General features: G+C 61.0%; 1 protein-coding gene across 5 annotated transcripts in view; it reads right to left on the bottom strand.

Moving 5' to 3' along the window:
* Window positions 1-23,497, bottom strand: part of SCUBE1 (signal peptide, CUB domain and EGF like domain containing 1) — a 112,338-nt gene that overhangs the window by 63,577 nt on the left and 25,264 nt on the right. For all 5 annotated transcript variants that reach the window (XR_008391021.1, XR_008391022.1, XM_037160799.2 and 2 more), the window contains exon 4: window positions 4,114-4,248. Coding sequence is in view for 3 of the 5 variants with exons in the window: in XM_037160799.2 (XP_037016694.2) it covers window positions 4,114-4,248 (135 nt within the window). In the remaining 2 variants the exon portion in view is untranslated. The remainder of the gene's footprint in view (window positions 1-4,113; window positions 4,249-23,497) is intronic.

The following is a 23,497-nucleotide window of genomic DNA, read 5'->3' as shown; positions in this document are numbered from 1 at the left end:
AGGCCCAGGAGGGCAGGGAGGCCACTGGGGGCCAGAGAACCCAGGCAGGGGTGGGTAGGCAAGAATCAGGCACAGGGGAGGGGCTCACACTTGAGTCCCCCTTTCCCTCCAGTGAGGCCACATGGTGGACAGAGAAGACCTGATGCGGGCAAATGCCGGCACCCACCCCACCGGCTCCATGGCCCTGGGGCAGCCGACGATCACCCCTCAATCAGGTAGTGCTGGAGGGCAGTGGAGGTGAGGGCCCACCCTGCTCTAGATCCCATCCCAGACAGGCCCAGAATGGACAAGGGGGCTCCACAGGGCAGTCACTGCCCCCCTGCCTGTGGTCCCCGCCTCTTGGGATTGAGCCCCATTCCAAGTTGGTTTTCAAGGTTAGCTGCCTTCAGTCCATTGCTTTCCACTGAAGTCTGGTTCCAGACGGACCGGCCAGTGTCTTACCCTCTCCCTCCCACCACACTGCCCACTGCCACCTAGTCCCTCCAAAACCCCAGGCCACGCTGGTCCCTCTGCCAACTGACTGTCCGCCCACGCACCACCGGTTGGCCACCTCAGAGGCCACCGGCTCTCAGGAGCTTCTTGGACCCTTCTTTACTGCCCCCAGGCTGCCAGCAGCCAGGCAGAACCACATCCTCTCTGACCTGAGCAGGCTGCTGGCTAAGCCCCTCAGCATTGCTGCCTGGGGCCCACGCAGGCTACCACGCCCTCCACGCCACGCCACGCAGAGCCATGCCGTGCCAGAGCGCATGGATGTGAGTTGAAATAGAAAAGCAGGCACGTGAGGGGGAGAAAACCTGAAGGTGCTGGCCCCCACCCCTGGGACGGAGAGGCCCCGGGCACACGACCATGAGGAGGGCGCCCCAGGCTGTGAGGCTGAAGAGGGGCCGCTGTTGCTGTGTCAAGGTCCGAGCGGGAGGCATGTGCAGGCTGTGACGAGGCTGTACCAGCACGTGGAAGCCTCGAGCCACAGATGCCAGGAGCTCTGGGTCTCATCCTCCCCAGCGCTGGGACAGAGGGACGGCCCATGTCCCCAAACCAAGCCTGGGTTCTAAAGAAGCAGCCCCTGCTCCGGACCACTTCAAAGCGTTTCCCAGAAAGGCCCCCTCACCTGCCTAGGAGGCACTGCTGGTCCCAATCTGCATACAAGGAGCCCCAGAGAGGCAGAGTGGCTGCAGAGGCCACGTGGCCAGTGGAGACGGACCATGGCCAAGAATCTCAACCCCCACACCAGCCTGACCCCTATGCTTCGAGCCAGGGTTTGTGCTGGCGCTGGGGAAGCAGGGTTGAGTCCCATGGCCTTATTGCTCAGCTACTGGCCCAGATTGACCCTGGCTGGCCCCACTCACGCACCCGGCCACCTCTAATCAAAACCAGCCCGCGAGTGCCTCTCCTCTCGCTCAGGGGAGGCTCCCAAGAGCTGACAGGCATTAGGAAGAGTCAGGTAACATGAGGAATCGAATTGCCAAATGGCTCTGGGCTCATCAGCCCTCCCAGAAGCCGTGGGGATCAGAAGCCATTTAGGTGCCAAACCAGCTGGGGGTCAGCAGCCTGGACTTGCCCTGACTTTGAGCGCTAACGGTCATCACTGTGCTTGACACACAGTTGTGGGCACTTGTCACGGCCGACGGAGGCTCAGGGGAGAGGCAGCCTGTCCAGGCAGCTGGGCCCTGTCTCCACCCACAGGCATTAAGGAGCGGTCAGCCTGCTTCCCATGCACTTGACCTGTCTGCCTCAGACTTTCCTTGGGAGTCTGGCCTTTGGGAGCCCTGGAAATGCTGCCACTTGTCCTTGCTGAGGTATCCAAGAAATCTGCTGCTTTTTAGATGGATTCATTGCCCGGGTTTAAAAATTAGAACATTCACACAAAAATTCTAATGAGGAAAGAGGCTTCCTTAATCAGAATGCCAGTTCACATAGTTTGGGGTTGAGGCCCCAGATCCGTATTCTGGTTAAATCTTGATTCCTGGTTTCAAGTAAAAATCTGGACCTGGCCACCCAGGGCCTTGGAGTGGGGTGAGGTGCCTGGGCTCCAGGCCCAGTCCCTGGAGTGTCTGTGTCCCCGAGACGCCTCCCTTCTCCCCTGCAGCGTCATCTTCCACCTCTGCCTAACCAGCTTCCCAGGGCTGTGATTTGCACGCAACCCCCACCCCCGGTGTGGTCCCGCGGCCGCACGGGGTCTGGCCCCTGCCCAGCTCCCCCATCCTGGGTTCCTCTCCCCTCAGCTCCCAGCGGCTCCCCACGCCCCACCATCCTGCCGCTTGTCCCGCTTTCCGCTCCAGCCCGGACCAACTCCCACCTTAGGGCCTCTGCACACACCCTGCCTGGCACGAGCCCCCAGCTCCACCCATAGCTGCCCCGCCCCTTGCTCTGTTTTGGCTCGTGCACGGCTTCCTCAAAGAGGCCTTCGGCGCCTGCCTTTCTCTGTCTATGTCCCCTCCCTGTGTCTTTCCTTATCACCGGTCACACTTCAGCCAGCGACCTGGGCTGGGGTCCTGACTGCCCGTTCTCTACGGTGGGTCTGGGGCCCTGCTCAGAGTGAGTGCCCCGGTGGCCGTTGAAACCTCATCACAACCCCTGCCCTCTGCCACTGATGCTGGGGTCTGCTTGGCAGCAACCCCTGCATGACGATGCTCACAGGTCAAACCAGGACCTGCTACAGAGGAGACTCAACTGCCAGTGCACCGTGCCAGCTTTCCCTCCCTGCGCCCGCCTTCGCTTCACCTGGAATCCTGCCGTGGGAAAGCCACTCTTCTAAGGGACAGCACACACACAACCTCACTGAAAAGGGGACTTTACAGCCTGCTCGGAGCAGCTGCCCCATAAACCCCTCCCTGATGAAAGCCGAGCGCCCCTCCCCCCACCAACACTCGCTCCCTTCTCCATGAATCTGTTTCTTATAAAACTTGATTTGGGCCCAGGGTCCTCATCTGAGGCGGCCTGACCCCAGAGCCTCACAGCTGGGAGGTCTTGTCAGGGGCAAACCTGGCCGCCATGAGGGCTGCTGGGGAAGTCTGCGTGATGAGACTGGAGCACTGGCTAAGGAACCCAGGGCTTGGCTTCTAGGTCCTTCGGTCCTTCTGGGGACGTGGCAGGGCTAGGGGTGATTGGGTCTGTCCTGTCTTTGAGGAAACCGCCTGAACACACACAGAGAATTCTAAGGAGTCCGGTGAAGTAGTTCTGACTAATTGCCTCCGGTTTTGTACTTTTTTACTGTATTTTCTTCCTCAAGATCTGCTTTCATGTAAAAACCAGGCCTAGGGTCCCCCGCTGTCGCCTCACAGCCTCTGTCGGCTCTGATGTCTGCTGGGCTCTCTGCAGCCAGGGTCCGCTCCGTCCCCCCAAGGCCTGGCAGGGTCAGTGCCACGTCCCCACGTGTGCAAAAGCTGAGGTTCTAAGCCCGTATAGGAGCCTGCCAGGCTCCTCCAGGCCCCGCCGGGGGACTGTCCTGTCTTCCTTCCACCCCCTGTGCCCTTGACCACACAGCATGGCCAGGCCCCAGGAGCACCGGCCCTTTCCCCACCCCGAGCCCACTTGGCCGCAGCCCTCAGCTCACCCGGACACTCTGGGCCTGGCCATTATCTTAAGGCCACGGCGTCTGCTTTACAAGTGCTGCTCCCTCTGCCAGGAAGGCCCTCTCCTCGAAGTACACAGGCCCTGGCTTCTGGCCACTCCGTCCTGCCGCACTGCCCTACTGCTTTGGGCCCGAATCCTGGCCAGCACCACCCAACACCAAGGCCCTTCTCACCTGCGGGGCTCAGCTGGCTCCTGTGCAGTCTGGCCAGCCTCTGGCCGGAGGGGGCCTCTGGCCGGAGGAGTTACTCTGAAAACCCCTCTCTACTCAGCAAAGTCTAACCAACTACCCCTAAAGGCCAGGTGGCCAGCTCCCAATCACGAAAAGTGCCCCCTCCCCCAGCTGGTGGTCGGGGAACACACAGCAGACAGTCCTTCGTGCTGCCGGATGCACAGAGACTGAGAAATGGCCACTCGCCTGGGCAGGCCTCCAGCCCGCTTGGGGAAGGGAGCCAAGGGGAAGGGGACCCACTCTTCCTGGCCACAGCCAGCCCCCGGCCACTGCTCCAGGGGTCGTGCCTGGCCAGCACAGGTGGGACTCACCGTTGGAGCGGTGGATGCAGGTGTGCTGGTTGTCACTGAGGAAGAAGCCACTGTGGCACTGGCACTCGTAGCTGCCCATGGCGTTAACGCAGACCTGCTGGCAGCCCCCGTTGTTGTCCTGACACTCGTCCACATCTGCAGAGGGGAGGGAGGGTGGGGGGGTCAGACCTGGGGCTGGAGCAAGGAGCAGGCGACAGCTTCCCCAGACTACGGGAAAACTCCCCAAGCTACCCCACAGCAGTGTCTGCAAGGGTGCTGCTGGTGTGCCCCATGGTGGCAGACACACTCCACAGCAGGCCCCGGGGAGTCACTCCCCAGAGGTGGACAGTGGCACTGGGTTGGCAGTCACGCTAGTTGACCCTGACTCCCCTGTGTACCCACTGTTACCCCTGCATTAACTCCTCTGACCCTCATGGCTCCCCTGTTGGTCAGACCCAGGGGCTGGCCCATTGAACAGACAAGCGCACTGAGACCCAGAGAGGCACAGCCACCTGCCCAAGGTCCCACAGACTGTGCAGCTTACACTGTCTCCCCCGTACACAGAGCCCCCTTCGATCGTATTTCAGAAGTGTTGCTGAGGCCAGCAGCATGAGACCTGGCAGCCAGGACGAGGCTAGGGGACGAGGCAGCCTGCTGAACCCTGCTACCCAAGCTTTTAGCCTTGCAAATTGACTTCAAAAGCCCAGAGAACAGGGAAGCTTGGAAGGACCCTGAGCCCCGGCTGCCGAGACTGTGCGGAAGGCTGCCAAGCGGTCTTTCCCACTCCCCGGGAGAGACAGACCTCAGGGCGGCACTCACTTCTGGCCAGAGGCTGCTGGCACAAAGGGTGCTCTTGGCTGAAAAGAGTCTTTATGGAGTTCTGGTCTTGAACAGAACAGCATGTTTCAATTACCAGAGTCATAACCCCCTACACTGTCAGTTTGTTTAATGAAAGAAGGGCTTCTTAAACCTTAATGTGCCATGTCTGTATTGTCATTTTAATAGGCAAATATATGAAACCACAACGGCAACACGAGCTACTGGCTGCTGCCAGCCAGCACCCCAACCCCCAACACGCACACACATGCACACACATGCACTCTCACTCACGCACATGAACATACGCACTGGCTGCGGCCCTGAGCTTTACATACAGTTCTTTTAAACACCAGCATCTCCCCCCACCCTCCCCCTGAAATGAAAAGGATGCAGAGCGGTAAGGCCCCTGGCAGCTCGACCTGCACTGGCTGGAGAGGCCTCCGCGCCCATGCTGCTGTGTCCCCTGGGTCCTCCTCCAGCTGCAGGCAAGCAGACCAGCTCCCCCTGCAAAAGACCCTGTGGCACCTTTGAGGCTGACTGCGAGGCAGGTCATTATTCTCCGGCTCAAATGTCAGCCGTGTGGCAGCCAGGAGGGCGGCTGAGCTCTCAACTCTACAAGCCGCCAGTGACAGCTGATGCTGCGAGGGCAGCTCTTGCTGGGGGGCAGGAGGCCTGAGAGCAGGGGCTGGGGAGGACGGGGAGGAGTTACTCTGAAAACCCCTCTCTACTCAGCAAAGTCTAGCCAACTACCCTAAAGGCCAGGTGCTGGCGCGGCCTTTGCTGGGGGCGCCTCCCATCCACGCCCTGTGGTGTTCGCCTCTGGGCGCCTGTCCCCTGCCATGAACCACTCTAAGCCAGGCACCATGCATTGTTCACCCTACTGACAACCACACGAAGCCAACACCCCTTGAGTGTTCCTCATGCGTCAGAAACGAGGCCCCAGGAACATCGCCTCAGTGGACCCTTGCAGTGACAGACGCACAGCACAGACCAGGCTCCGCGGCTCAGAGAGCTCGAGTCACACGCTGCTCAGAGTGAGGGCAGGGCTCCTGAGCACATGCTTCCGGCCCTGCTGTGCTGGATCCCAGGTGCAGACGCCAGGCTCGGGCCACAGGCCACGAGTAACACACAAATGTGCCAGTGCACCTCGGTGAGTCCCGCCTCTGGCCTGGGAAGCCCCGCAGAGGCATGGGTGCCCCTGCGCTGGCACACACGCAGACTGAGACAGGGACACCGGGCCTCGGTCCAGACCCCCTTCGAGTCACATTCTCTGCCACTCTTCCTGTAGTTCCCAGAGTCTTCATTCTGCACCTCAGTTTCCCCAACCCCAGTAAAGGCTCCACTGGTAGACACAACAGACGCAGGCCCTCAAACGCTGGATTCACGGTGTGGAAATGCCACTTCGCCGTCACCACGAACGGCTTCCCTCGTGCCATCTGTCTGGCCTGACCTACCTGCACCCCTCCCTGGAAACCAGGCGCCAAAGGACAGTTGACACAAGGCGTCTGTGGGCCTGCAGAGGGCTGGCAGAGGGCAGGGCCTAGGGGCAGGGCGTTCCCAGGAGCAGGGAGCGGGGACTCCCAGCACTGATGAATGACGTGAAACAAAGGTGAGGCCTGGGAACAGTTCCCTTGCCCACTCCCAGACAATAACGCCCCAATATCAGCAGCAGGGAAGACGGGGCGGCCCTCTGTGCCCATTTCCCACTGTGGCCCAAACACAGGCCTCCCCCACAGTGAGCAGGAAATCAAGGTCGCAAAGACCGGTGGGTAGCCCGAGGACCTGGCCAACTCCTCTGCAGGCTGGATTAAGGCCTGAGGCCCACCTCTTGCCCCCGTGGCCCCTGCCCCCCAAAGGGTCCCACGGTGAGGTCTGCCGAGTGACCACTGGGGCAGTGGGTCCCTGAGACGGTGGCCCACTGGCCTAGGACAGACTGAGCTCATCTGGAGGCCTGCCACAGAGTGGTAAGCCTCGCACACTCTGTTCCTTGGGCCCCAGGATTTGGCACCGTCTATTCTGAGAGGTGCCCCAGAGCAAGGAGGAGCCTGCCCCGGGAGCTGGGCGACCCGAGTTCTGCACTGGCCTGGTCCCCAGGAGGAACGGCAGGCTCTGTCCTCAGGAAGCCCCATGCAGTTTTCTTCCTTCTCTCCTGTGCAGATGGGTCCACGCAGGGATGCGCCCCGTGTGGGAATCGCACCCCACCACCATGCCGCCAGAGATGGGCGCGAGGCTGGCTGGGCAGGGCCGGCAGCCTCGGATCATAAGCACCAGCTCTCGAAACCAGCACACCTCACTGTGGCCAGGCTGGGCGTGGACTCCCAGGCCCCGTCTCAATAAACCTGCGAGGCAGCTCTGCTCCGGGGCGCTGTTCCCAGCACTCCAGTTCTCAGGTGAGAAAACTGAGGCCAAGAGGGAGAGTCAAACACGCTGAAGCGGGATACGAAGGCCAGGAAGTCTGGGTCCAAAGCCCTCACTCTGTCCTTCGGGGATTCGGCACTTCTGGACGAGGCTGCGTGGTGTCGAGAGGCAGGTCCCTGAGCATCTATGCTGCAAAATTCCCTCGCCCCCTGCCACACACACGTCTCCAAAGCCCTGGGTGAAAGCCCCCTCCTCTCTGGAATCATCCTGACGCCCAGCAGATGCCCAGCGCCTCTGGCTGTCAGACCAGATGTACCTTTGTTCTCGGCTTCCTGCCTCCTCCCTGGACCTCAGGCTCAGCCGCCCTGTCTCTGCTCTGGGCTGAGGACAGAGCTGAGTCTCCTCCACATTCCCACACCCTGCAGAGTGGATCAGGCTGAGTGGGTACTCAGGGGTCAGCAGGAGAAACCACAGTTCACACATGTGCTTGCACACAGAAGTGACAGGGCGCTCACTACCGTATGAGGCCAGTCCACTCGAGCAAAGCACTGTCCTGGCTCCTTCTGGGGACAACACAGGGGGCCCAGTCAAGGCTCTCTGGAGCCTGCCACTGTGTGCAGTGAGGCCCTGAACGAGCCTGTTTCCAATCCATGATCCCTGACCCCTGAGCAGGCTCGGGTGGGGCGAGGAAAGTGCTCTGCTCTGAATCCTGCTGGCAGCTCAAGGTTCTTTATCTTTATTTATGGCCACAGCTGAATGTTCCCAGAAGGCAGGGAGCTCCTCGGTGTAGGGTCTTAGCTACAAAGCCGAGAGGAGGCTCCATGAGTTCCGGGCCAGACCGTAGGAGGCTCCTCTTGGGAAACCCTTTTAATTGGCAACAAACGAACTGAAGGCCATAACGTGGAGAACAGAATCTCAAAGCCCCCAGTTCTGTAAGAGTCCTGTGTGGGGCTTTGCATGGACTGCCCGGAAGGACCCTGTCTGCAGCTTCCCTGGGTGAACCTGCTCCTCCATTAAGCCACAAACACATCTCGGTGCCACCAGGACTGATGGTGAGGGGTGGGGGTGATAGGCAAGAGTTTGGGGAAGGGAGAGGGCACTGAGCCGTACCTGGTCCCTGACTCGGGGCCCTTGCCTGGCGGAGCTGGGAGAAACAGGTCATTGCAGTGAGGCCTGCGGTAAAAGCAAATGGCAGGCTGCTGCCTGGCCGGAGCCGGGGGGCCGGGTGCCCAGGTGCCCAGGGAGCATGCATTGGTTGGGCCACTGCTGGGGGATGCCGGGAGCGGGGGGGGGGGGGGGGGGACTAGGGGGCCGAGCAGGACAGATGGGGGCCTCATTCCAGCTCTGTTCTGCCCCACTGAGGCCTGAGATTGCCTGGTCTACGAAGCCCCGTCCCTCGGTCTTTCCTGTACCCAGGCGTCACCGAGGCTATTGGGCCTTCCTCGCCACCTGCCCATCTGCCTCGCCCCACCCCCACCTCACCACCCTGCTGGGCTGAGGCCGCTCCCCGCAGCACCGGCTGTGCTTCTCCTGGATCCCGGCACCCGGCCTCTCCCTCCTCCGCCCAGCGGCCTGTGAGGACTCCCACCAGACCAGGACGGCAGTGTCTCGGCACCCAAGATCAAGCCCAAACGAGGCCTCTGGGGTCAGGGCTCCCCAGTGCCCTGGGCAGCACCCTGCACAAGCACAGGACTGGAAGCTGGGGTTGGGGCACCCAGCCCTCGGCCGCGGCCCCGTCTCTGCCGCCACTGAGGGGCTGTCTGCAATGCGCCCCGTGCTGTGAAGGAGATGTTCTCCCGCACGGAGGGCTCCGTAGCCGACACCAGAGGGCTGCAGGCTGGTCGGCCTCCGAGGCCTCTGCAGGCGGAACGGTGGTTTGCCCGTGAGGTCTGCTTTCTGGCCCAAGGTGCTGCTGTTTGTTTTCATTAATAGCTGGCTGTGGGTCCTACAGGGGACCAAGAATCCAGGCTTGCAGTTATTTATAATAACTAAAAATTACTTCTGGACCCAGCTCTGGCCACTTTGTGTTTCCCAGGGACCTTTCATGATTTGAAACAGAGATGCTGTGTTCTGCCTGGGCCCCGCCCATGTTTTCCTGGCTACCAAGAGCCTACTGTGTGTTAGGCCCTGTGCTGGGCTCTGGCTCACAGCTCCCCCTGCCCGTGGGCCCAGGAGCAGAGGCAGAGGCACCGGGCCATCTGAGGAGCCAGACCCAACCTCCGCCCCTGCGAGCTGCCTCCCGCCCCCTGAGGGCCCAGGCCCCAGCCCTCCCCAGCTCCTTTCAGAAGGGAGGCTTAGGCAGAAAAGCCTCTTGGCTATTGAGCGGCGCTTGCAAAATTGCATTTGATGAGTTAAGTGTAAATAAACGAGAACCAGATGGGTTAGGTTTTGGGGAAAGCGCACATGGGCCTTAGAGCGCGGGGCCCAGGCGCTGCCAGACCCCGGACGCGCCCTGCGCTGTCGGAGGTGCAGCACAGGAAGGCGGGAGGTGTGCCCGTGCTCTCCTGGGACTTGTCCACTTCCTGGCCTGGTCAGCAGCTGGGCCTTCCCTGGGGCACCTGACTCCCCGGCCGGTTGGCTGTGTGCAGAAGACACAGGGTCTATCGTGGCAGCCCTGACCTGACACTTCGCCCCTCGGGCTGGGCCCGAGTCCCAGCTCCGGGCTGGGCTGAGCTGCACGAGCGGCAGTGGGCTGGCCTTCCAGACGTCCACACCCAAGGAGCCAGCCCTGCAGAGGCCCGTGCTCTGTTGAAGCCTGCCTGCCTTCAACTCTGTTTTTTGTTTTGTTTTTAAATATTTTACCTATTTATTTTCAGAGAGAGAGGAAGAGAAGGAGAGAGGGAGAGAAACATTAATGCACGGTTGCCTCTTGTGCAACCCCTACTTGGGAACCTGACCTGGCCCACAACCCAGGGAGAAACCCTGACTGGGAGTCGAACCAGTGACCCTTTGGTCCGCAAGCCAGCGCTCAATCCACTGAGCCACACCAGTCAGGTCTACCTGCCTTCAGGGTCTGGTCACCTCATCCCTCACTGGGCCCTACCTCTAGTCTCAGTTGCTGCCTTATGCTGGCTTCCCCAGCGACAGATGAGCAGTGCCAAATGTCTCTAAGGCCCAGAAGTTTGCTGCCTAACTCCGACTGTTGCCCGGTCCTCCTTACAATAATCTGTATGAGGTCCCCTGTGACCACCACCTGCCCCTCCGGTTCTGGGGTTAGAGAAATGCCAAGGTAAAGCACTCAGCACAGAGCCTGGCACGCACACGCCACTGACGGGTGTTCCTTAGTCCCGGGTACCAAGGGCGCTGCGCTGCCTCCGGAACCCCGGGTGCAAGCGTGCCAGGGGAAAAGTGATCCCGAGCTGCGTGGGGAGGGGACGCTCAGTCCTGCCTGGCCTGGCGGTGTCCAGCACAGTGTCCTCAGCTCCTGGCAACTCTCCCTCCTGATGGAGGCTCTGGCCTGCTCCCCGAAGGCGCGCCCTTCTCAGGGGGGCCCGGCCCATCAGCTGCTTCGCGCTGGCCTAGGACTGGACCTGGAGCTGTGTGTGGGGGACAAGCCCCTCCCTCTCGTGCTCTGCACATGCTGCCCCTTTGATTTCTCCCGCCACTTAGTCTTGTTGAGACACAATTCACTTAAAGAAAACATACCACGTTAACAGGTCTACTTCTGTGGTTTTCCACATGTGCCAGGTTGTGAGAACATCACCAGGCTCCAGTTCCAGAGCATCTCTGTCACCCCAGAAAGCATCCCCGAACCCACTGTCAGGCCCAGTCCCCCTGTCCCTGGCAACTCAGTCCACTTCTGACCTCTATGGTCTGTTCTGATGCTTATGTGCCTGTTCTGGACGTGGGACTTAAAGTGTGGGAACATACACTACTCGGCTGTTTCCGTCTGGTTCCTCTCACGTAGCCTGACGTTCCGGGCCCACCCACGAGGGGCCGCGTGCCAGCACCTCACTGCTTTTCCTGCGGAGCACTGGCCCTGCACGCCCCGGCCGCTCGCCCCTCCCCACCAGCCGACGGGCGCTGGCGTGTCTCCACTGTCCGGCTGCCGTGACAGTGCTGCTCTGAGTGCTCCCGCACAGGTGTCCGTGTGTCCATGTTGTGGCACTGCTGGGTCTTACGGTAAAGCCTGCGTGTAACTCTTAGAGGACCTGTCACCCTGTTTCCACAGTGGCCACACGCCTCTCCGCTGTCCCACCCGCAGAATATAAAGTTTCCAATTTCGCCACATCCTCGCCAACATTCATTGTTTTCCACTGTTTGTGATTTTAAAAAATTATAATGATCCTAGTGGGTGTGAAGGGGTGTGTCACAGTTTTGACTTGTATTTCTCTAGCTAACGATGTCAGGCATTCTTCACGTGTTCATTGCCCATTCATACATCTTCTTTGAAGAAATGTCTATTCGAGCCCCTTGTCCATTCTAAGATTGAGTGCTTGGTCTTTTTATGGCTTAGTTGTGAGAGTCCCTTCTACTCTGCCAGACACTCGGCCAACAGGAGCCCACCCTCCCATCCCGTGGGCCCAGGCCCGTTACAGCAGCCTCGGGCAGCCTTCCGCTGGGCTCTGCGGGACAGGGCCAGGCTGGCAAGGCCTGGGTTCCTGCTGGGCTCTGGTCCCAGGAGATGTCCTGCCCACTTGCCAGTGCCGCCCACACCCAGGCCTGTCTGCTCCACCTGCTCCAGACTCAGACAACAGTGGCTGACCCGCACCCGCATGTGGATGTCCTACAGGCAGGACAAACCTCACATGGTCCATACGGAACCGGGTGAAGCCTGGGTCCATCCTCAGCCCTCCCCATCTCAGCCAACGGCAGCGCAACCCTCAGCTGCTTCAGCCGAGACACCTGGAAGCGGTCCGGACCTCTCCCTTCCTCGCTCCCCACGCCTCACCCCTTAGCAGGTTCGGTGGCTCGGCAGTGGTACCTGCCACCAAACCAGGGTATGATGACAGCTCGCCACCACCCCTGGGATGGCTGGGCCCCGCCCCCTCATCTCTGGCCAGGATCACTGTGGCGACCTCCCCACCGGCCTCCCTGCTTCCACCCTTAGCCTGCGCCTCCCACAGCCACCTCCCTGTGCCAACCAGCTGCGCCAGCCCTGCTCACAGCCTCCAAAGGCCTCCTCACTCACTTCGAATACAGCCCGAGCGCCCTGTGTGGCTGATGAGGCCCAAGTGAACGGGGCCGCCACACCCCCTCCAGCTACTGCCTTCCTCACCGGAGGCTGGCACAGCGGCGGCGTCCCTGCTGTCCCCCTGATCTCGGCACACCTGCTTCCCCCACCGCAGCACACGGCCCCGCCTCAGAGACACTCCCCTCCCTGACCGTCCACCGGAAGCAGCAGACAAGCTGCTCCATCACACTGCCCCGCCCTCTGCCCAGCACTGTCCCTACCTGGGATCCACCTGGTGTCTCCCAGAGAATACAGAGCCTGGAGAACAGAGGCCGTGCCTATCCGGAGTGGTGCCATGTCCTGGGGTTTCTGAGTATGCGGGGCACACCGCCCACCTTTAAGGGCTGAGGGATGTACTGAGCACTACAGGACGTGGCTGGGGTGGCTCCGGCCCAGAGGCCCTGGCTCGTGGCCTGTCCCTTCAGGGGTGAGCTGTGCGGCCCCAAAGGGGCTGCCCAGTGAGGCCCTGGAGCTCCAGAGTCCCAGGCAAGGAGGGTCTCTGTAGACAAGAGCCATGAGTGAGTGCTGGCCGGGAGTCCCTGGTGGCAGAGGCCTGGCTTGTGGCGGGAGGGTGGCGAATGAGCGCTGGTGGAACAAGAGCTGTGTTCCGGGATCTGTGCCTTAGCCCTGCCCAGGGGGCCCCGCCATGGGGAGGGCACAGCCCCGCTCTGGGGAGCTTATGGAGGAGCAGATGCCCTCTGATTCTGCCCCCCCAGGGGCTGTGCTGCTCCTGGAATGAACGGGCCACATGGGGGCTCTCGGTACGGCAGGGGAGCCTGGTGCCCACCCCCCACCCCCGGCTCCGTTGGTGTCTTCACTGGTACGAGGACCAAAGTCTCCGGCTAAGGAAAAGCCCCTTTAACTGGGCAGTGCTTCGGGGAGCAGGCGGATGGGCGGGGCTTGGAGACCGTGGGCATCCTCTTAAATGCCAGCCTCTGCTGGTGCCACCTGCGGCCAGAGCAGCTCTTCCTTCCACATTCGATGGCCTGTTGGGGGCGGGGGCGGGAGAAGAGGAGGCTGCAGGGAGGACGCCCCGTGCCTGAGCCCTGCTGTGTGCCAGGCACTCTCACTCCACCGTCCTGGGAGCGTACCCGGGGCTGGGGCAGTGCTTCACCCAGAGCTCTGACGGGGAGGCCTGCGCTGGGTCACTGACAGGAGGGTGATTGAGCCAGGACAGTGCCCCGCCCTCAGGCCTCGGACAGCCAGCTGTGAATGCGATCCTGGTCAGACATCTGTGGGAGGCCCCGGAGTTCTTATGAATGCCTTTGGATGGGGATGAGAAGGGAGGACTGCAAAGAGGGGTGGGAGGAAAGGCAAACGATCCAGTCAGGGAACCAAAGCTGGGGCTCTAGACAAGCAGGGGAAGCGCTCTGTTGGGTTCTGAACGAGCACCCTTGGACACAGAGCAGGCCCTGCTGGGTGTGATCAGCTCCAGGGGTCTGTGCAGGGCAGGCGGGATGGCCCACTGCATTGGGAGAAGCTCCACTGAGGCCAGGAGGGCCCAGGGGCCCCCATGCAGCCCGGCGGGCCTGGGGCCTGGGGCCTGGGGCCTGGGGCCAGGTCCAGTGAGTGACTCATCCGGGCATTCATGTCCTAGCCTCAGGGAGGACTGCCTGGGCGTCTGAACCTCTGGGAATCATCCTTCCAGCTACACAGAGCATTCTCCTCCACCTTCCAAACCACTGAGTGCAAAAGCCAGGACTTTCCCCACGCCAGGCTACCGTGGGTACTTTGCCGTGACCCATTCTCTCTCTCCTCCCGCCAGCACTGTCCACACACACACCAATGCCCCCCGAGAGTTCTTTGTGGGTGTGAGGGCCCCAGCATGCCCAGGCCTGTGGCCTCCTGCCCCAGCTTGTGGTGGCCCCTCAACCGGGCCCGCCGCGAGTGGGCTGGATCCTTCCCCACTCAGCAGCCCCTTGTCCCAGGCCCCAGTGGTCTGTGCGGCTGTGACAGGACTGAGCGATGGCTCTGTGCTAACAGAGTCCACGCACTGAGAAAGCAGGAGAGGGGGCAGGGGGTGGCAGCACAGTGTGGGCAGCGAGGGGGCCTTGTGGGAACAGGGGCGCTGAGCGTGGCTGAGGCCCTGGGAAGGCCGCCAACCCCTCCCCCCAGCCGGCCTCTCCCAGCCGTCCGCGGCCCCTTCCTTCTCACGGCATTCCTCCCTCAAGAACCCAGTGTGGCTCCCGTCACGTGGCTCCCACCACGTGGCTCCCAACAGCGTGGTCTCATGATTTAACCATCAACATTTATTAGGAATTTTGAAAAACAATTAAAAAAAAGAAAGAAAGAAAGGACAGATCAGCAGCCTGACAAGCTACAACCACAACCATGAGAACCGACTGTCGTGGTCTCTCCCCACATGCTGACCCTCCCAGCGGACGGGCCACCCGGACCGGCCTCCTCGCCTTTCCTCGCCCGGGGTAGTGCGTCCTCTGTGCCGGGACCGGTCCCCGCCACCCGTGTCCAGTCAGCTGGTGACCCCCACCCCGCCCCCCGCACACTTGTCTCCACTTCTGCCTGCTCCTAATCTCCCCGGGAGGTACTCGGGCAGCCACAGCCCTTTCCGTTCCAGGGGGTATTCCCTTCGGAGGGACTGCGGGTCAAAGACCGAGAGCTTTTAATTTCTCCTCACTCCCATCTGCTGAGCCCCCCAGAGCCTGTGTGAGCCACTGCCTCACCTGACACCGTCGTTCTAATGCCTATGACTTCCCCCCAAAAGCCCTCGGAGAGACGTTCACTTGTCCATTTGTCTGTTTGTTCCTTCACTCGGCCCTGCACTCAGTCCCTCAGCAAGGACGTGACCGCTGCACTCAGTGCTGGGAGTGAGCGGTGAGCACGAGGCCCGGGTCCAGTCCCGAGGGAGCTGCCTGCCCAGGCAGAGAGACGGGCGGCCTCTGGCTAAGCCCCACGGGGGTCAGCGCAGGGAAAGGCGTTTGTCTAGTGTGTGCATGCGCGTGTGCAGGGCGGATGTGTGCTGCGTGGCTGGAGCAGCAGGTGGGCCCTGGAGGCTGTTGAAGGGAGGCTGGGAGCCACGCCCGAGTGTGTGACATGCACGGTACGCAGCCAAAGGTGATCGATCCCCCGACCTCCCTGCGGTTGCAGGCTCCAATCTCCAGGTCCAAACCCCGGACAGCATTCAGCATGTCTGGCTCTGCTGGCAGGAGACCACTGTCTGCACCGGAGCCCCTCTCCTGCCCAGCGGAGCCTTTCCCTCCTCCCCTCATTCCACCTCCGCCCCACCTGGTGACCTGTCCCTCATTCCTGGCAGCGCAGGGCGTCCCTTGCCCCCCACAGTGGGTGCAGTGTTAATTACACCAAATGTACCATGCTGAGAGCTTTTCTGCACAAGTCCTGGAGCTTCGGGAGGGTGGGGTCATGCCGGAATAAATGATGTAGGACCCCTGGACCTGGCACGTACTGGGACTCAGGGGCATCTGCTGACTCAGAGGTTACAAACCCTTCCTCCGAGGCACTTCTGTCATTCCGACCAGAGAGCCATGGCAGCAGCTCCCACTCAGCACCCCCAGGCTGCTGGACCCCCCACAGCCTGGGCTTTGCTTCCGGCCCCACGCTGCGGCTGTGGTCGACAGCGAGGGAGTTCCGATGGAGCTCCGGGGAAGCGGCACCCAGATGTGGATGCATGACCGCAGACACATGAGGTCGGGCTGCACACAGATGGCTCTGGATGAGACCCTTAGGGTGCGCTAACTGTTGACCTGCTGGGCTGGTGAGCTGATGAGGGAATCATTTTCTGTCTTTTCTACTGACTTCTCTGAGTGCTTCTGTGTAAATTCTCCGTGTGTGGAAGATGGGCGAGTAAACAGACCTTTTCATCTCTGCACAAGGAACACTGTGACTCTGGCTTGTCTGTGTGCAGGGCGGGGAGCAGGCCATTGTGCCTGCGAGGGCCTGGGAGAGGTGCAGTAGGACAGATTGGGACACTGACGACAGATGGTTCCCTAACACCAAGGGCATGAAGTGCCTGGGGACTGGCTTAGCCTTCAGATGGGGGGAAGGCCAGCCTGGAGCGACAGGCAGAGCCCAGATCCCCAGGGCCAGCTGCCAGGCTGAGGAGGCCCCAGGAGGAACGCACCCAGAGGGGCCTCCGCTGGCATGGGACCGACCCCTTGGCAGCCAGCAGGTACGCCAGGCAGGGCGGGCTGGCCTGTGGGATCTCTCTTGCCCCTAAGGTGGCACCTAGGAGGTTGCTAAAAGCCGCAGACCAAGCAGCTGGGTGGCTGCCATGGCTACCCTCTTCCCACAGACAAGGTTTACCAGCTGGGCACAGGCACCTCTGCCTGCCGGTTTATTTCCAGCTGCATGTGGTTGGGACGAGATGGGTTACAGGGAGGGGTGCTGGGGCAGGCAACGCATGGGGCTGGCTAATGGCCACTGTAAACAGCCAGGGTCAGGCCAATGGTGCTGGGGAGGGGGGGGTCACTGCAGCATCTGTCCAGACACAGCCAGGCCCAGCGAATGTCCAGTGTGACCCCAAGTGCCATCCAGGACCCAGGCTGCTCCAAAATAAGCAGCTTGTTGGCAGAGGGCGTGCCGTGCTGGAGACTCGGGGCGCCCTACTTGTTCACAGTGCCCCTTTTAGGCACACAGCTCGGTTCTGGTTTCGGGCCTGTGTTCTGGTGGTAGAATATTTTTAAAGAGCCTTCACAAGACACTTACTTTTTGTTTATTTCTCAGCTTTCTGACCAAGCCCTGGGCACATGGACTACAAACAAGAAGGATGTGGAAAGTGCCTGCTGGCCTGGCCTGCCCCCGGCTGTTTAGGGACACAGCACTCTCTGCCCTGCACAGAGCAGGACCTCTCCCCCAGGCCACCAACCCCAGACCTATTCCAGTCAAAGGTGGGTGGGGCTGGCGCCAGGGGTGCCAACAGAGTCAGCCCAGTGCTGCCAATGGGGAGGGAGGCCTCACAGCTGAGGGGCCCCCAACCCGAGTGGACAACCGACAGGAGAGCCAGAAAGAGGAAGGCCATGAACGCCCCCACGTCCTCGGGTGCCCTGAGCTTTCACGCAGACCCCTGAGCTGTCCTCAAAGGACTGCCAGGAAGACAGCTGGGGGCCGGGCTGCACGAGTCCCCGCCTCCCAGGTCCCCACTGTTTCTTCCTCTGGCAGAGAGATGAGGATGGGATGTCCCGAGCCTCGGCAGCCATGAGGCAGCTGCCTCGCGGGAGGCTGGGAGCCTTCCTGGGGCCAACGCCCTGCCCTTGCAGCAGCTTATGTAGGCACCCCGTCAAGTCGTGCTCCTCTGGCCGCCCACCAGTCCCTCCATCACACAGATGAGCCTGCACTGGACACAGGGACAGAAAGCTAAGTCACTCTGGAGCTCAGCCCTCCAGGGGCTCTCCAGATAGTATGGGAGACCCACTCCCAGATGGTCAGCGACAAGTTGGGAAGCCCAGGGGCTGTGGGGTCCCAGGGGACAGGTGTGCAACTCAGGCAGGCTTTCTGAGAGGGCCTCGGCCTGAGTCCCGAAGGGCCAGCGGGGCCAGCCAGACAAAGTGCAGATGAAGAGTGTGGGGAAGGGCAATTCAGGCAGCAGAAACGGCAGGTGCAAGGATAGTGCAGTACAGGAACGACCTGAAAGCTGTTCAACAAGTCGGAGATTCCAGTTCTGAGAGGTGAGGAGGCAGACGGAAGTGCGTCTGGCAGGGACCAGGAGGGCACAACCGAGAGGTTGGCTACTGTCCTTGAGGATGTGCCACACTGCAAAGCTAGAGGATCACAGGACGCTAGTGGGACAGGCTCTGACACAGCAGCTGGGCCGGGGTCCTGACCAGTGTTCTTGGAGCCCCAGGGACTGTGTGGGTGGGGCCGGCACCACGGAGGGCAGGGCTCTGGGCCTGACAGCCCCACCTCCCAGTTCAGCTGGAGCAGCTTGACCTGCTCCTGATCCCCGGAGAGGGATTTGCTGCGGTAACAGACCCCGTGAGACTGGGAGCCACCGGTTGAACCCCACCCCTTTACTGCACGTGTGACGGAGAGGCCGAGGCACACAGAAGCAGGGCATTTCCCAAGGTATCCAGCAGGTCGGAGCTCTTGGCCCAGTGACCTTGCCCCAAGCAGCCCTCTGGCCCCCAGTGGTAAGAAGTCCCCTGTGGCTCTGCCCCCGCGCCCCAGGCCTGAGCTGGCTGCAGGAGGCTGTGGAAGGCCACTCCGCCGCTTCCCGCTCAGGAGTGCCCTGGTTCTACTGTGATTTGGAGGAAAGGAAGGACGCTCATAAGACGAACACAGCACCCTGTGTTTCCCTTCTCAGCCAAAGAATTCCCATCAGATTCAAGCTGTCAGAGCCAGAGGAGACGTGGTCCTGAATCCGGCTTGTCCTCTGACAGAAAATCAGCGTGTTCAGATCACCTGAACTCGCGCCAAGAATGCAGAGAAGGGGCGGGGGGCACAAGAAAGAGAACAGGAAGAAACCTCTCGAGTTTACCTTAAAAAATATTGGTGTTTATGGAGTAACAATACGCCTGTCTGAAGCTGTTTAGTTTTACATTAAAATGGTCGGCATATTTTTCCTCCAAGCAAGAAACGCGCCGGGCTGCTGAAGTATGAAGACAAATAAACAGAGCAGCTCAAGCCTGCATCACGGGTTCGGGGAGCAACACGTTGTCGCCAGCTGTCCTCTGGGATGGGCTGGGCGCGTCCACGGGGGAGGCGACGAGTCCTTTCATCCCACCTGAACCAGCGTGGGGAGAGGCGTGTCCCTGTGCCGGGGACACAGGAGTGTCCACAGGGCTCCCTCCCAGACGTGCAGCTGCGCTCCGCCGGCCGGAGCCTCCCAGTCCTCCCCTCCTCTGCTCTCCCTCTGCCCGCCCGCCTCCGTCTCTGACCCTGCCCGGGATGGATCGATCACCCCGTTCTTCGAGAACAAAGACTGAAGAGAGGTGACCTGCGTCCAAGGGCACGAGGCAGGGACTCGGCAGAGCTGGCGCTGGCAGCAGGACGGCCCCGTGTCAATGAAGGAGCAGAAGGACCGGTGCAAGAGGACGGGCGGGTGGGGTGTGGGGGGTGTGGGGGCCTTTCTGACTGGGTGGGGCTGGGCGGGGACGGTGACACAGGGCGGGAGCTCCGTGTGGAACCTGAGTCCCCAGCCAAGGGGATTCACTCACAGCCCAGGCCCATGCTTGTCCCCTGCATCTCTGCCAGCTCAGAAAATTCATCCATTTTATTTAAAAAGTGCCCCACTTTGCATACTAGGAACAAGTGACAATGACCTAATTCACACCTGTTGAGCCCTTGTTCCATGCCAGGCACCGTGGTCTATGTTTTTTGAGGCGCATCTCATCCAGGCTCTGCCTCACTTCACTGCCGCTCAGTGAGCACCGCGAGCCCCAGCCAACAGCTGAGGATGCGGAGGCCCGGGGAAGGGGGCTCTGGCTGCGGGCCGAACGGCGCAAGTGATGGGGCCAGGGTTCAAACTGGGCAGCCTGGCTGGATCCCTGTGCTGCCCCAGGGCCGGGAACAGGCCACCCGTCTGATCGCGGGCTTCGCGCCCAGGACACGGCACAGCACCGGTGCCCGCGCATTCCGTGGGAAATGAGGGAGTGCTCGGACCTCGGGCTTTCGGTGCCCTCTAGAAGCTCTGGACTCTCACATCCCACACCCACCCCACCCACCCCACAGATACCTGAACTGGTGCAGCCTGTCTGTTTGGATGGCTGTGGGTCATCTCAGACTGAACTTGACCAAACAGACTGGAGGCCACTCTCCTCCTCACTAGAAAATTTGCCCTAGTCCAGTACCCCCGTCTCGGCCATCATGGCGCAGCCATGCAGAAGCTCCAGGCAAAGAGCCAGGGGTCAGCCGAGACTCCTCCTCCCCTTACCTCTTACACGTCTGACCCGTCAGCAAAGCCTGCACACTGTGCTTTCCAAGAACGTTCCGAACTGAACCACTGCTCCTCACTACACACTGTCCCCCGCGCCCGGGGTCTCGGACCCGGGGTCCCCTGCCCTGAGGCTTCTCCCTCACTCCCTGTAACACATTCCCTACTTGGCAGTCCACACCCAAACCCCTTTTAGTCAAAACGTCAACCAAGTTGTGTTAATCCCCGAAAATGCCCTTCCCGAGCTCGTCCCCCCCTTGGGACTCCGCACCTGTCCCCCCCCTTCCGCTTGGAGGGAAGGGCTTCCCCAGATTTTCCAGTGGTGGCCTCCCCTCCTCGCTGAGGCCCCTCCACCGTGTTCCCCACCTCGTGGTGTGCCTCCAGGCACAGTGCGGTGGAGGTGACTGCTGCGGCTGCACCGCAGCACATCTACGCCGCGTGTCTGTTCTCTGGGGGCTCGGCGGCCATGCTGTGAGGAAGCCCACAGGAGAGGCTGCCCACGGTGTGTGGCCTCCAGCCAACAGCACCCAGCAGACATCGGTAATGAAGCCACCAGATGTTTCTGGCGCCTCGGCCTTCGCGTCCTCCCAGCGGACGCCCCAATGCTGGGGAGCAGAGACACACCGTCCCTGCTGAGCCCTGTCTCGGTTCCCGACCCGCAGAGTCCACAGCAGAATAAAACGGCGTTTCCTGGGACCAGGAACGGGTGGGGTGTTTGCAGAGCAACAGCATCAGCAACAGCAACAGTTTCAGCAACCGCCCTGCCCAACGCTGCCGCCCTTCCCCCCACTGCCTGCCACGTTATTTTGTCTTCCCACTTGTCCCTGAAGTTGACCTGACTGAGCTCACTGTACTGAGTCACCGGGACTTCCCTGACCCCCGCCGTCCACTGTGGAAGCTCCCACATGGGGAAGTGCCATCTCTGCTCACCACTCGCCGTGTCCTGCATGTAAGACCGGGTCTGGCACATGGCAGGAGCTCAGAGCAGGTCCCCGCAGCCCACAAACGGGCGAACGGCAGGCGGAGGTTTCAGTGTCACTGTGACCCTGCCTGGCTGCCTGCCCCCAGAGCCGGGACGATCTCTCTCTGGCAGAACTGGGGGTCCTGCGCCGGCAGCCCTCTAGTTCACCTTCACCTCTGCCGTGTGCCCAGCACGGAGCTTTGCTGAGCGTGAGGGCCCAGCACGCCCTCACGGTGCGTGAGGAGGCACTTTGACACATTCGTTCATTCATTCGTTCATTCATTCTAAAATACTCCCTGTGTGCCTACAACGTGCCCGACACCGCACTGGGCCCAAGGAGGAAGACACAGGCATACATAAGATGGCATCTGTGTCCAGGGAAAGAAGGGCGGGCCTCAGCGCAGGGCTGCAGCAGAGGCGCACACACCACGGCCACAGAGGACTTTGGAGCAGAAGGACACGTGGTTGTGTCTCAGATGAGGAGGGAGTAGGACCTCACCAGGTCCCCGCTGGGGAGGGGTCACAAGGGAGCAGCTGTAAACGACAGGGACCTATAGGACCTCGGGTTTCGGGAAGGCGCCCCAGAGGGCGCCCTTGTGGGAGGTGAGGAAGGAGCTGGCCTGGGGTCCTGTGAGACAGCGGGCGGGGGACCGGGTGCTACTGCCAAAGCGAAGAAGCCACGAGAGGAGGCTCCAAAAGGACAGGGCTCTGCGTGGCCCCTGGGGCTGAGACAACACCCTGAGGGTGACACCAGACTCTGCAGGGGTGGCAGGCTCCTGCCCTGGCCTGGGGAGGCTGTACGGCTTTGGGAGGAGGAGTCTGCCCCAGGGAGAATCCCTGGATGAGGGTGCCCTCTTGCCTGTTACAATGCCTCCCACCGGCCTGGCTTGACAGACACTGGGATTTCTGCACGTCCCCCATGACCCCCAAACTTGCAAGGGCACAGAGCTAAGACCCCATGGAAGGAAGTCGCTCCTGGAGCCTGGCCAGCCTCCCAGAGCCGGTGCTGTCCCAGGCACCACGGGGCGGGGGTGGGCAGTGGCAAATGCAGACCTGGACTCTGGTTAGGCCCCGCTGCTGCTGGCCACGTGACCTGACACAGCTCCCTTCCCTGCTCCGAGCCTGGCTTTCACCTGAAAGGAGGGGACACTGGTGGCTTCTGCCTGTGGGTGCCGTGAGGACTGTATGAGAACGTGAGCACAGCACCCCTCGCCACTCTGGACACACAGCCGAGAGTCAGCCAAAGCCCCGCATCCCACCCAGCGCCACTGCCTGCCCAGTCCAAAGCCAGGCGCAGAGCAGGCGCTTAGGAAGTGTTCACGGCAAAGTGTGATCTGGCTAATAAAACAGCTTCGTGCTGAACCTGGCTACAGATGCCGTCTCGTCAGGAAAACTAGTGCGGAGAAGCAGGTCCGAAACTCAGACTGCGAGCGGCTTGAGAAACACGCTTCTCAGTGAGCGAAGGGGAAGGCGGGGTCGGGGCGAACATCTGGCTGAGTGAGCTGACGGCTTCAGGGAAGAAGGAGCCGTGCTTTGTGCAGACGGGGAAAAAATTATCCACTGCTGGTTTTAATTTAGGATGAAAAAAATATCGGATTCTATTAGCCTAAATATTGCTCTTATGTCCAATTGCATGGAGTTTGAAATAATATTTTTCAAACAGAACTACTGCTATTTCAAGTAATTACAATGCTAAAAGCAGTCATTTGGGGTTGAGCAAGGATCTCATCATGGTTTGAATTCCCTCTGGTGTCATTTTCTGTTATATTTGAGAAATTCCTCAATAAAGATGTCAAATAGAGAGAAGGTTTTGTTCCCCGGAGGACGGATTTGGCCACCCTCCAGGACACAGTCCCAGGCAAGCCATCTCTGCAATAAAAGAACCACTTTTGCTCAAAAGAAAAGAAAAAGTTCAACTGTGAAAACTCCGGCAAGAAAATAACCCTTAAGCCCTCAGCTTCATTGCTCCTAATTGACTCAGAACACTTTTCAAACCCCGCCGATGGGGATCTGTCCAGCCATCGCCCCTGGGGACCTGGCGGTGGTGGGGAGGGGACCGCTGGGCCAGATGAGGCTCCTGACCTGGACCCCTGCAGACAGAGTAGCAGGAGCTACAGAGCGGCTTGACTGTCCCTGACGGGGGCTGGCTTGTGGGGCGGGGCTCCAGCGACTGCCCAGAGAAGGTCAGGACTGCAGAAGGCAGCGAGAGCCTCCCGACTGCTCATCCGGCCTCTTGCAGCTCCCAGCACCC

This window comes from Artibeus jamaicensis, unplaced genomic scaffold (assembly GCF_021234435.1).
Source record: "Artibeus jamaicensis isolate MK-2021 breed Jamaican fruit bat unplaced genomic scaffold, CSHL_Jam_final contig_233, whole genome shotgun sequence".
In the NCBI taxonomy this organism is placed as follows: Eukaryota; Metazoa; Chordata; class Mammalia; order Chiroptera; family Phyllostomidae; genus Artibeus; species Artibeus jamaicensis.
Note: the sequence above shows the minus strand (reverse complement) of the source record. Positions and strands in the feature narration are given on the sequence as shown.